Raw genomic sequence first — 12,271 nt, 5'->3', positions numbered from 1 at the left:
ACAACAAACAGCTTTAAGGTAAAGTGTGTTTACTCACATTTTTTTAAATTACAGAACTGACGTTAAAACTCTCATACGCCATCTTGTAAAAACAATGTGGTAGTTTGTGCTTGAAGTCATTATAGGAAAGGACTTTGGCATTATGATTGCATATTTATGATTCCTATGACACTTTCATTAAGAGTCTGAGCACATTGGTGTCTGGAGGTTCACCGTGAGGATCACTGGCTCTATGCAGGACTCTGGACCACTATACATCATCTCACTCTCCAAGGCCACTCCTGCTGTAGCTGCCTTCTCTCTCATATATTTGTAGTAAAGCGCAGCCACAGTGAGAGCTGCAGCTATAAATCCAGCGTAGAGACCAATCCTTCCTCTTCTCTCTACTTTGGGGGGCTCAGGTGGGGCCGTCGTAACTAGATTGAAAAACAAACTGTATGTCACTGAAACACTAACTAAATAAATAACCAAACAGATTACAGCAGCAGATGATCCGCACAGAGTCTCATAAGTGTTAACAGGAAGTGTATGTGTTAGGTTTTGAATTGTCCAACCTTCAAATAAGACTTCACCTAATATACATTTTGTACACAAAGACTGTCTGGCAGTAAACCTTGGTGTGAATGTTCCACTTTTAATGAGGAAAAACTTACCAGTGACTTTGAGCCTGCTTTGTCCATAAGCTCCGACATCAGCTGTGTGAATCTCACAGAGGTAATCACCAGAGTCTTCAGTCCTGAGCCTGGACAGGTGAATGGTGAGGCGTCCTTCTCTTAAAGCATCTTTGTCACATTGCAGACGTCCTGCAAACTGCTGGTGCTGACACCCTGGGACCTCCTCCCCGTTACGTAGATGAAAAATACACAAATCATCGTTGGCCATTACACAGCCGACACTCAGTGAACTGAAGGGAACAGGCGGGAAATTCCAACCCATGGTGATGTTCTGCCTCTCTTCTGCCTCGTAGTAAGGATGTGTCACCTTCACTACAAATGTTCCTGTCAGAGAAGAAAGAGACAAGGTGAGGACCAGAGTTTGATCCTGCAAACTTCACTTAGAGCGGGGGTGTTAAACATAAAACAAAAACAAACAAAACCGGGCCACCAGAGGGTCCAATCCGGCCCGTGGTATGACTTTGCAAAGTGTGAAAGACATTAACGGCAAATTTAAGCTAAAGAGTGTAGTGGAGCAATTTCACATTTGTTTTTGAAGTCCAAGAATAGATCCTCTGCATATTTTAGTAAATGATTATTCCGTGTAATCTCCATCTGTGGACGGCTTTCCGCACTTTTGGATCTTCTTGAAATTATATTTGCTCTCCGCTGCTCTCCTGTATTGTTGGCAGTGAAAGCAAATGTATCCATCCTAGAATTAAACTCTCTGTGTTCCTAGTGAGTGAGTTCAGGTCACATTTCTACACAGATGTGGAAATGTATGTACATTTAAAATAATGTATAGATCTTGACCTCGTTTTATATATAGCGTATTGTCATTATTGTTTTTTGTTGAAATAAGCACTTGTTTTTCTTAAGAAATTTCAGGTTGTTCATAATTTTGTAAAAAGATAGTTCATTAAATGTAAACATTTTCAATATGTACTTGTACGTCTTTGCACTAAAACAAGGGGAAAACTTGGAGTTGTCCATTTACATTCAATTATAGTTTTATGCTATGATTTCACAGGTCTGGCCCACTTGAGTTTAAATTATGCTGAATGTGGCCCCTGGACTAGAAAAGAGTTTGACAGCCCTGACTTAGAGTCTCTCTGTTTCAGCCTGGTTAGGTTCCATGTCCTATTTGAAAACGTAACTCTAACATACAAGGTCTTTAATCTGCCTGTATTACAAATGAGAGACTAGAATATGCAGTTAGTCACTGAGAATGTTTATAATATATCTTGTAAAAGCTCACCAAAGGTGTAGGCGATCAGGATGATGAGCAGCAGGATGTGGATCATCTTCCTCTCCCTGTGAGAGGGGACACAGTGAGTGAAGTCAGAGCCATAGCCTAATAAAAGTTTCTTTACACCCAAAAGTGGACTTGTGTCGACTCAACCCTTGTATTATGTTAAGGGTGAATTTGACCCATTTTAGATTTTGTGTTGATCAAATAACTGGTTATCCTTTCTTTTTCCTCAGGAAAGTTTGTGACTTTTCCTCATCTGGGGTCATGAACTGGTGTGTAAAATCTGGACACTTTTAAGTGTAGTGTTATGTCTGTGCAGAGTTTGGTTACAAAGATGATGTTGCAGGTCATTTTGACCCGGACACTTTAATGTGGGTAAGTAGCTGTTCAGATCCAAAATAAATTACCCAATTATTTATATTTTGACTGAGTCTGGGTCCCAGGGACCCAGGTGTGTGAAGGGGAGGAATTTTCTCTCCCTTGAACTTTCTCTCCCTTGTCCTTTTCATCATTCTCATGTCACCTCTTTGACAAATGAGCTCCAGTGGATAACAGCTGAGGAAGCTTTATCATTGATTTTTAACTGGGATAGTGATGCAGAGGAAGAGATTTCAGAGACCGAGGACAATGTTAGTGATGCTCCAGATTATACATGAGTCACGGGCGATGAGTCACGGGCCGTCACAGCCGCTACGCCGTGGGTCTGTAAAGCCATCTGAGACATTGTATGTGATAGTGGGCTATGCAAATAAACTGACTTGACTTCGTGTAGCGACTTTTAGAAAAGCCAATGGCTACTTTCCTTACGAAGGAATTGGTAACACTAAGATAAGATAAGATAGAATGAAATGTTATTATCCCGAGGGAAATTACTGTGCAACAGTTACAGTACAGCATGAGAAAACAAGACCCAGAAATCAGAAATCACCCAACTAGTGCAATAATGAAAACGTGCAAGAATGCAAGTAGATAATAAGTACAAGATAAGTACAAACAATAAGGGGGGTACGAAGTACATACAATGGGGGGAACAGTACATGACAAAATAAGTACATAAGGAAGTGCAAGTGCAATGTGAGGTATGAGTAATGACACTGTCGCTTTCATTCATTTACCTGCTAACCGGAGCTAATAGGCTGACCGGTGCTAAACTTAGTGCATTTATCGGGATGACCGCTTACCTGCACGGGGCTTCATTCCGTCAAACAGCGCAGGGTAGTTACTTTGGATCCAAACTTCGCGCAGCGAAGCAGAAGAGCTGAGTCGAGTGAGAGCCGCCATTCCAGACAAACAAAATAGGGCAGAACCGTCTGTCCCGTCCCCCCTGAGTTAGTGAGTGAGACAGCGCTGAGGAGGAGAGTGCGAGTGCGTCGGAAAAACACGTAAATTTACACCCGTAAACGCACATGGTTGACCTAACGTCGCATTTAAGTTTCACATTTCCGGTGTGAAACTGCTCCAAGCAACTGCCTTCCTTGCCTGTCCGCACGCCGGAGGGGTTACGCCCCTTCTGACACATCAGAAGAGAATGTTTATAATACTCTGGGGATGCATGGGGGATGTTGGACCACAAAACACACCCGCCCTTTTTTCAACATCTTTTAAGCCTGCCTGTCGGCCTGTCAGATCAGATTTGTATGCACGCTTGATGATTGCTTTAAGTCATGACCATTAGCTGTCCCACCATGCTTGCTTTTTGTGTAATTTTACTTTTATTTCCTACCATCAAAATCAATGAAGAATCTAAACACACTGCTTTGTCTGCCTGTTAATCAGACTCAACGTCTAAAATTAACTACTATGTCATGAGCACTATTCAGTAAGAAAACATTTAACTCCTCCAACTTAACCCCTAACATTGCATTCGAAAGATAAAAACGGAAACACATCAGTTTATGTACAACCCATGACCTAAGAGCACAAAGCACATCGAGACTCAACCCTACCACTTCCTGTATTGTGTTCCGTTTTTACATGTTGTCACTTGTAAAATATGTGAACTACAACACCATTCAAACGAATACATCACATTCTATATTGACTGAATAAAAAAGATAGATAGACACATACAATCAAAAATCTAATCAAAATAGTATTCTTGTTTAAAAGACTGTAAAGGATCACTTCACCCAAATCACCACCCAACACAATAGAAGACATTTCAATTCTCATTTCAAAATGTACAAGATTTGGAAAGACAAGTGTCTTTGCAAAGACAATGTCCACAGGCCTTACAGTGGACAGTTTTACCATTTTCTGCCTTTCTAATAATTTGGCAGAAAAATTTTTTCAATCAAAACTGTCCACTGGGAGGTCTGTGTTGTTTTAACCCTACAGGCTGCATTACAAATATGAACTTCTACAGATACATCAGTAGGTTTAGACTTTTTATGGAAGTTAGGTTAAAGTTAGGTAAAAAGTTGGTAAAAAACACAATTACACCAGTTTAATTGAAAGAGTGACGTCTCTAAGGCTGTATTCAGACCTGTGGTTCCTTTGCTGAGTTCCAATTCGTGGAATAATATTTACAATCCTTGATTGGATTTGTGGTCACACCGCAACATTTACCAGTGGTCTTAAATTTATAAACAAACAGCAAGCACTTGCAAACTGTTTTGGAATTGGGCAGCATTGACCAGGAGGTTGGACCACCTTACCTGGAAAAAGTTTCATTCTTCGCCCGGACAAACTCACAAACACAATTGAAAATGGAGAGTCTACACTTTCGCTTTGCTTGCTATAGTCTTGCTGACTTTAACAATGTTAGGAACATCCACAACACATTTTTTGGAGCAAGCATCAAGGCTACAATTCAACAATTGTGTTGAAGCTTCTAATATTTCTCCCATCTTGGCTTCGCTGCCGTGATAAATCGACCGTTTTTGAGTGACCCTCTATGGTTGGCAGACGTGGCTTTTTAAGTTGATCTTCCAGATCATCTTAACACACTGAACAAGAGCCTACAAGGCAAAGACCAGCTAGGACCGCAACTTACACGCACATGAAAGCATTCTGTGTGAGACACAACTACGCAAATTCAACTTTTCCAAAGGCCAAGCTTTCTGCTAAAACGGGTAAATATGCGTCTGTGGTCACATCTCTCATGGCAGAATTCAGTCAGCGATTCCAAGATTTTTGAGAAAGAAATCACGCTGTTCCTGAATCCCTTCCCGATGGATCCAGAAGTAGAAGCGAGTCTGCAATTACAACTTATAGAAATGCAGTGTGACAATTCTCTCCCTACCCGACTTCTACCGAGCTTGAAATCACAAGTTTCCTCTGTTGAGGCGCCACGCAAAAAGCATGATGAGATGTTCGGCTGAACATACATGTGAGCAAACTCTGAACAAAAGTAGATTGACAACCGAAAGGACCGACAGCCATCTCTATAACGTCATTGCACCACAACCACCAAACTTACTCCTGACCTGCAAGCCATCCTTCAGTCCAAAGCGCAGCATCGCTGCTCCCACTGAGTGGGATGCTTGAAATATTCCAATCCCCTTCCCCAGTTTGGACACCCCTGGCCTAAACAATGATTCTGGGACTGACAACACGGCCCGGCCCAGCCCAGGGGGGTGTACAAGAGGGTAAAGAAAGGCTGAGGATTGAGGTTGAAAATCAAAGGCGGCATGAACGGGCTCTGTGAATGATGTTTTGATGGTGTGAATGTGGATCGGAGGGTCAGAGGAAACCCTGTAGAAGGACAGCGTGCCAGCAGGTTGGTCCAGATAGACTCCCAACCGCCTGGAACGAGGGGTGAGAGAAAACAGGTCGACCTTGTTTTTGCCATTCCAAATGTAATTGCCCTCATTGGAACAAATCAAACTCCAGGACCTGTCGTTGTAATGAAGCCTGCGATCATCCACCAACGCCCTCCCACCGCTCTTGTATGTTACCCCAATGGCTAAAGGTTTTAAGAACTCAACCTCCCAGTAACAGCGCCCAGCTAGTCTCTCCTCCAGCAAATGTAGTATTGAGTTGAATCTCCCAGAGGAGTGTGGCTGCTCCTCTTCCCCCAGGTCACCTTTCTATTCTCTTCTGACAGAGACAGGTTTTTGTGCAACATCTTGGAGCCAAAAGTGAAATCGCGGAAATCTGCAGAAAAGACACTTTATTCCATCAAATATTAAAATATCCATATCATCATTGACGGAAAAGAAATAATAATCGCAATTTTCAGTGTCAACATCTTAACAAGATTTCAGATTATTGTTTTAGCCAGAATCATCCTTCTATCATCTTTACAGACATACATACATTTCTTGAGGCCTGGCATCATCCGGACAGTTCCACCATGTTCAACACTGAGGAGAGAAACATCAGAGTTGAAAAGCTTTAAGACAAATACTGGAGTTATATAACAAGTTAATATGACTCAACCTGTTGGTTCAACAGTTTCAGAATAGGTACATAGTTAGAGTTTGGTCAAACAAGTAACCTTGTTCTGATGTCAGTTAAATGGTAAAGATTCACTGTAAACTGTCTTATTTGTGGCAGTTTAAGGTTTAGCGGCACACTCCTGTCTGGGTTTGTTGCTGTAATGAACTAATAATGTGATAATTACTTGAGCTCCTTGAGGTGGTAGAGTGGATCTTCCCTCATCTCAGTGAGCATCTTCACTCCTGAGGCTCCTGGGTGATTGTAACTCAGGTCCAGCTCCCTCAGGTGGTTGGGATTGGACTTCAAAGCAGAGGCCAAATCAGCACAGCCGAGCTCTGTGATCAGACAACCTGACAACCTGTGTGAACGCAGTGATTTGAAGATGAGGTTAGGATGTTTGCGTATGGGATCAACAAAGTCTGTCTGTCTGTCTGTCTATCTAAACTTTGTAGATTAATGCTACTACTTTTCTGGCAATCTGTTGAGTAGGGTGGCTGTGAACTCTATCAGAGCCGCAGTCGTGACAAGCAACTATCCTGTACATGTTCCCACGTTGGCCTCATGCAGCCATTCTGTACAACTCAGACAGGCTTGGGTACCTCTGTGGAAAAAACATTTGTGTTATCTGAACTGTCTGTCATTGTGTAAATGGGGAGCGAGACATATACCTCAGAGTCTCCAGTCTGCAGGATGGACTTTCTAGTCCTGCACAGAGCAGCTTCACTCCTGAGTCCTTCAGGTCCGTGTTACTCAGGTCCACCTCTCTCAGGGGCGAGTGTGGGAACTTCAGGGCAAAGGCCAGGTACTCAACCGACTCTGGAGTCAGTTTACAGTCTGCTAGCCTATCATGGATAATGGTGTTATAATAGTAAAAACAGTCAAGTAAGATCACATCAATGCTGAATTCCTGAGGAGAGTGGAGATCTTTAGTTTTACATATTTGGGCGACAATATGCTAAATATTATAATGAAAATAAACTCACAAGGCCTTTCTGCTGCACCTCACAGCTGGTATGAGTCTCATTCTGCCTGCCTCTGATGTCTTGTAACTTTTGAGGTCGAACTCGTCGAGATCTTTCTCTGACACCTGCAGCATGTAGGCCAAAGCTGAGCATTGCATTGGTGTCAGCTCTGTTCCAGAGTGCTCTGTGGATTTCAGATGTTCCTGAATCTCATCTTTAACTGTGTGGTCTCTCATCTCAACCATGGCCTGGAAGAGGTTGATGCACCTGTCTGGTGAGACACCCTTTCTTCGTATGACTTTGAGGTAAGTCAGCATTTTCGTCCTGGTTTCTTGCCCTGGATCTGGTGAGGTTAAAAGGCCCTTTAGGACTCTACGGTTGGATTCATTCGTGAGGCCAAGAAGGAAACGCAGGAAGAAGTCCAGGTGACCATCCTTGTTCTCCAACACTTTGTCCACAGTCATCTTAAGAAGGTGAAGTTCAGTATATTCTTTCTGAAATGGTTGCTTCAGACCGAGGAAGCTTTGGAGTTCCATTGTGTTCTTATTGTGCAGCAGTCATAGACATACAGAGCTCCAAAGAACTCCTGGATGGTCAAGTGCACAAAGCACAAAACCTTCTTCTGGGAAAATATTTCTTCTTCCCTAAGAATTGCGGTGCAAAACCCTGAGTAGACAGATGCCTCTCTGATGTCAACACCGCATTCTTCCAGGTCCTCCTCATAGAAAATGCGATTGTTCTTCTGGAGCTGAACGAATGCAAGTTTCCCAAGTTTTAGAAGAAATCCTCTTTGTGTCTTCAGAGGCTTGTCTTCATTTTTCTTTTTGCCATACTTCCTATTTCTGCGTTTTGTCTGGGCAAACAGGAAGTGTGCTAACATTTCCGTCAGTGTTTGAGGAATTTCAGCTTTCTCATCTCCTCCAAATGTTTCCTTAAATAATAGGGCAGACATCCAGCAGAAGATTGGGATCTGGCACATGATGTCTAGACTCTGTGAGGACTGAATGTGCTTAATGATCCTGTCAGCAAGGCTCGGATCCTGACAAAACCTCTTTTTGAAATATTCCTCCTTCTGTGGGTCGGTGTACCCTCTTATCTCTGTCGCCATGTCTACCAACTGAGCAGGGATCTGACTGGCTGCTGCAGATCGGGAAGTTATCCAGAGGAGAGCATCTGGAAGCAGGCAACCCTGGATGAGGCTGGTAAGGAGATCACCCACAGATGCAAGGTCAGTGACAGACGTTATTCTCTTGTTGTTCAGGAAGTCCAGCTGATCTCTGCTTTCATCCAGGCCATCCAGGATCACTATCACCCTGGCTCTGCTGTAATCCTCCTGTGTCAAACCTCCAATTCCAGGGTGAAAGTCAGTCAGGAGCTTGTGCAAGCTTTTCATACCTGAACTCAAATTCAGCTCTCGGAAAGCGAGACAGAACACTAAGTCTGTGTCCTGGTTTGCTTCTCCCTCAGCCCAGTCAAGAATGAATTTCTGCACTGAGAAAGATTTTCCAATACCTGCAATCCCCTTTGTCAATACATTTCTCGGGGGTTTCACTTGACTTGCCAAAGGTTTGAAGATATCACAAAGGCTCACTGTATTTTCACACGGTTGTTGCTTTCTCTGCACGATGTGGCTGATTTCGTGTTCTTCAAACTGCCACTGAAGCCCTCCAGTTGTGATGTGGAGAGATGTGTAAATGCTTTTCAGGGCTGTTGTTCTTTTGTCTTCATCACCTTCAGACAACAAAGTAAATTTCTTCTTCATTGTTTCCCTCAGTGTTGTTGTTGCTTCCCAAACAGGCTTGTCCCCTGGAACAGTCAAACAAGTATTTTTGCAATGTACGTTCCGTGTTCTTGTTCTCTCAGCACCGACATTATACTCTGGTTGACGGTCAAAACAGTGACATCCAGTGGTCATAATATTAAATACTTTTATTTTACAAGGAACTAAGACATATATCCTGCTACAGGAGGTAAAGACTGACCCAGCCACAAAGTTACAATGGTTGCTTTTACTACAGAAGTCAATTTACTTCAATTATTTTATTATGTTGTTAACTGTTCCTAACAGAAACTTGTAAGCATTTTGTTACTCTTAAATGGGTTAGTACTGTGTGTGATGATATGATACAAAAGGGATCAAACTTGCTGTCATATCAATAAGCAATAATTACTAGACAAGAAAAAAGGTTATTAACGTATTCCGACATTCTCGTCGTTTTTTTTATACTTTAGTAATGGTTAATAAACAGGATGCAGGTGACTTACCGTCGTCTGTACCAGCATTGGTGTCTGGAATGGTTATGGACGTCTCTCCAGACATTTGGCTTCTGGGAGAACAACACCACAATGTTGTTACATTGCAGTCACAAATGCATTCACCAGTTTCATTATAACGATGATGAGATGGTTGACTTACAGAGCAGAATAAATATAAACTAAAAAGCAAGAACAACAAAGAAATTCTTCGAGAAAATGGTCATTGGGTCTCTTAAATATTAAATACATAAATAAAGGTGATTTCTTTTGATCCCCGAGGGGAAATCAAAATAATTATATTGCTTCCGCTTGAAATGAAGTAATTCTTGCATCTTTAGTCCTGCTGATTTAGAGACATTATGTGTTTGTGTAGAAGGACTTAAAGTGCTTTGAGAGGTGAGATGTTTCACTTACTTCTGAAATTCTATAGGTTCACTCATGGACCAATCACTCTTCAAAGAGATCAAACTGGGTGCTGTTGATGCAGTTGATTTATGCCTTTTACATGTCAGACCTGTCAACTCCTTTTCTGGGTCTGCCTGTGCTGAGGAGCTGCAATTAGATTCGACCAAAAGAAAAATGCATAGACATAAAGACACATGTATGTTTCACTAGATACAAATTACTGTAGATATATAACATAAGAACAATAGTGAGGTGGTTGAATAAATATAAACTAAAAAAAGCAGGAACAACAACGAAATTCTTCAAGACAATGATCAATGGTTCTCTTAAATATTAAATACATAAATGATGTAATCAACAAGTAATTCCTGTATCTTAGTCCTGCTAATTTAGAGACATTATGTGTTTGTGTAAAAGGACTTAAAGTGCTTTGAGAGGTGAGATGTTTCACTTACTTCTGAAATTCTATAGGTACAGTCATGGACCAATCACTCTTCAAAGAGATGATACTGGGTGTTGTTGATGCAGTTGATTTATGCCTTTTACATGTCAGACCTGTCAACTCCTTTTCTGGTTCTGCCTGTGCTGAGGAGCTGCAATCGACCAAAACAAAAATGCACAGTTTTTTAAGACAAATATATGTTTACGAGATACAAATTACTGCAAATATATAACATAATAAAAAATAATAAAGTCAAAGTACAAACAGTGTACAACTACAACAGTTATTTAATTATATAGATTTCCTTAAATGACTAAAATGCACCCAGCAACTTCACAATCATCCTGCCTACATGCTTTATTTGTTTACATGTGTCAAAACAAGCTGAATCTCACCTGATTGACAGCTCGCGCTGTGTGCTGTTCCCCTGATCGGTCATGTCAGCCTCAGAGGGCGGGTCAGTCCTAATCCAGCTCCCGGTCGTAGTCCGGCTCACGTTGTCAAGGCTCAAGGCTGCAGCGCACACAACACACAAAGAAAAACTCTTCATCCAAATTTTTCTCTCATGTTCTGGCAGGTTTACAGTCTATCTGTTAACCTAGATGATTGATAAGTTCTGCGCCTGCCCACGGCAAGCAAATATCTGCAGTCAACTCTTGGCCAGATTTGATCTTGATTAAACTACGAAAGAACTGAAAGACGCATTTACAAACTTGCTGATCTGAACGTCTCAACTACCATAGCACGATAGACATTCAGACGGCATTCACAGCTCGCAGCACCCCCGCCGCAGACGCCGCCGGCCGGACGAGCTCGGTCGGCGTGTCTGCTCTGCCAAGCTGGGAATTTTAGCGATGTTGTGGGTCTGTAAAGCCCTTTGAGACATTGTATGTGATAGTGGGCTATATCAAGTAAATCAACTGACTTGACTTCGTGTAGCGACTTTTAGAAAAGTCTACTGGCTACTTTCCTTACTGAGGTAACACCGTCGCTTTCGTTCACTTACCTGCTAACCGAAGCTAATAGGCTGGCCGGTGCTAAACTTAGCGCATTTATCGGGATGACCGCTTACCTGGCCGGGGCTTTATTCAGTCAAACAGCGCTCTTTCAGGTGTACGCTGTAAAAGTGCCGCTTTTATCCATTTCACAGCGTGCCTGAGTGTCAGTGATACACTTTCGCTCACAGTGCTGAGTACCACAGCACCACAGTGCTGAGTACCACAGCACCACAGTGTACACCTGTGTACACCACAGCACCACAGTGTACACCTGTGTACACCACAGCGCCACAGTGTACACCTGTGTACACCACAGCGCCACAGTGCTGCGTACACCACCGCGAGCACTGACACTGAGCACTGACACGCCCCACAGTGCTACCGCGCGAGCACTGAGGGGCGTGTCAGTGCTCGCCCCTCAGCACTGGGGCGTGTCAGTGCTCGGGTAGAACTGACACGCTCGGGTGTCGGGTAGCACTGTGGCGTGTCAGTGCTACCAGTGCTCGGGTAGCGGTCACACCACACAGTGCTGCCGTGAGCAGGCGTGTCAGTGATGGGTCATGCAAGTCATGCAAATCAGAACAGCCGATGATGAGTCAAAGCTGGCTCCCCAGCTTTGACTCAGCTTTGGTTACCTTTCGCTGCTCACATTGGCTCAGTTCTCCTCATGGCAGCACTGTGTGGCGTTTAGTGTTTAATACATTACGATCATTTTGGCAGTCGCTTTTATCCAATCAAAGCGACCCACAGTACTTTACCACCTTTCGCAGAGATAGGAGCAATTGAGGGTTCGGTACCTTGCTCTGGGGCACCTCGGCAAGGGCTCGAACCGGCGACCCTTCAGTTCCCAAGCGGAAGCACTACCCACTGAGCCACTGCCTCCCAATGATGCAAAGATGTGAAGATGAAGGAAGGAAGGA

The 12,271-nt window shown here is 43.0% G+C and overlaps 2 protein-coding genes and 1 pseudogene across 3 annotated transcripts in view; all 3 read right to left on the bottom strand.

Moving 5' to 3' along the window:
* LOC143010667 (NLR family CARD domain-containing protein 3-like) overlaps positions 1–11,496 on the bottom strand; it is a 29,394-nt gene extending 17,898 nt beyond the window's left edge. Inside the window, exon 1 of the mRNA XM_076163138.1 lies at positions 11,426–11,496. The gene's annotated coding sequence lies outside the window, so the exon portion shown is untranslated. The remainder of the gene's footprint in view (positions 1–11,425) is intronic.
* On the bottom strand, positions 30–11,453 carry LOC143010679 (uncharacterized). Of its 2 annotated transcripts, none has more exons than XM_076163169.1 (4): positions 11,360–11,453; positions 1,912–1,967; positions 654–998; positions 30–416 (listed from the first exon to the last, which is right to left on the bottom strand). In XM_076163169.1, exons 2-4 carry the CDS (start codon positions 1,955–1,957, stop codon positions 178–180), a joined length of 630 nt encoding a protein of 209 aa, XP_076019284.1. In that variant the 5' UTR covers positions 1,958–1,967; positions 11,360–11,453; the 3' UTR covers positions 30–177. The 2 variants fall into 2 exon arrangements, with proteins under 2 accessions (XP_076019284.1, XP_076019282.1); XM_076163167.1 differs by lacking the exon at positions 11,360–11,453 and adding an exon at positions 3,087–3,406.
* Positions 5,289–10,812, bottom strand: LOC143010664 (NLR family CARD domain-containing protein 3-like; annotated as a pseudogene).
* Positions 11,497–12,271: the final 775 nt, after the last annotated feature.

Source organism: Genypterus blacodes, unplaced genomic scaffold, assembly GCF_046128005.1.
Source record: "Genypterus blacodes isolate CSIRO-AG114 ecotype Tasmania unplaced genomic scaffold, CSIRO-AGI_Gbla_v1 ptg000129l_1, whole genome shotgun sequence".
Taxonomy (NCBI): domain Eukaryota; kingdom Metazoa; phylum Chordata; class Actinopteri; order Ophidiiformes; family Ophidiidae; genus Genypterus; species Genypterus blacodes.
This window is presented reverse-complemented; position numbering and strand designations above follow the sequence as displayed.

What these genes read in the sequence shown, in the direction of transcription:
- LOC143010679 (XM_076163169.1), bottom strand. Translation starts at nt 1,957, where the DNA reads ATGATCCACATCCTGCTGCTCATCATCCTGATCGCCTACACCTTTG. An exon ending in CCTGATCGCCTACACCTTTG is followed by an intron (nt 999 to 1,911) that starts GTGAGCTTTTAC and finishes CTTCTCTGACAG; the next exon opens with GAACATTTGTAGTGAAGGTG. An exon ending in AAGCAGGCTCAAAGTCACTG is followed by an intron (nt 417 to 653) that starts GTAAGTTTTTCC and finishes TTTTCAATCTAG; the next exon opens with TTACGACGGCCCCACCTGAG.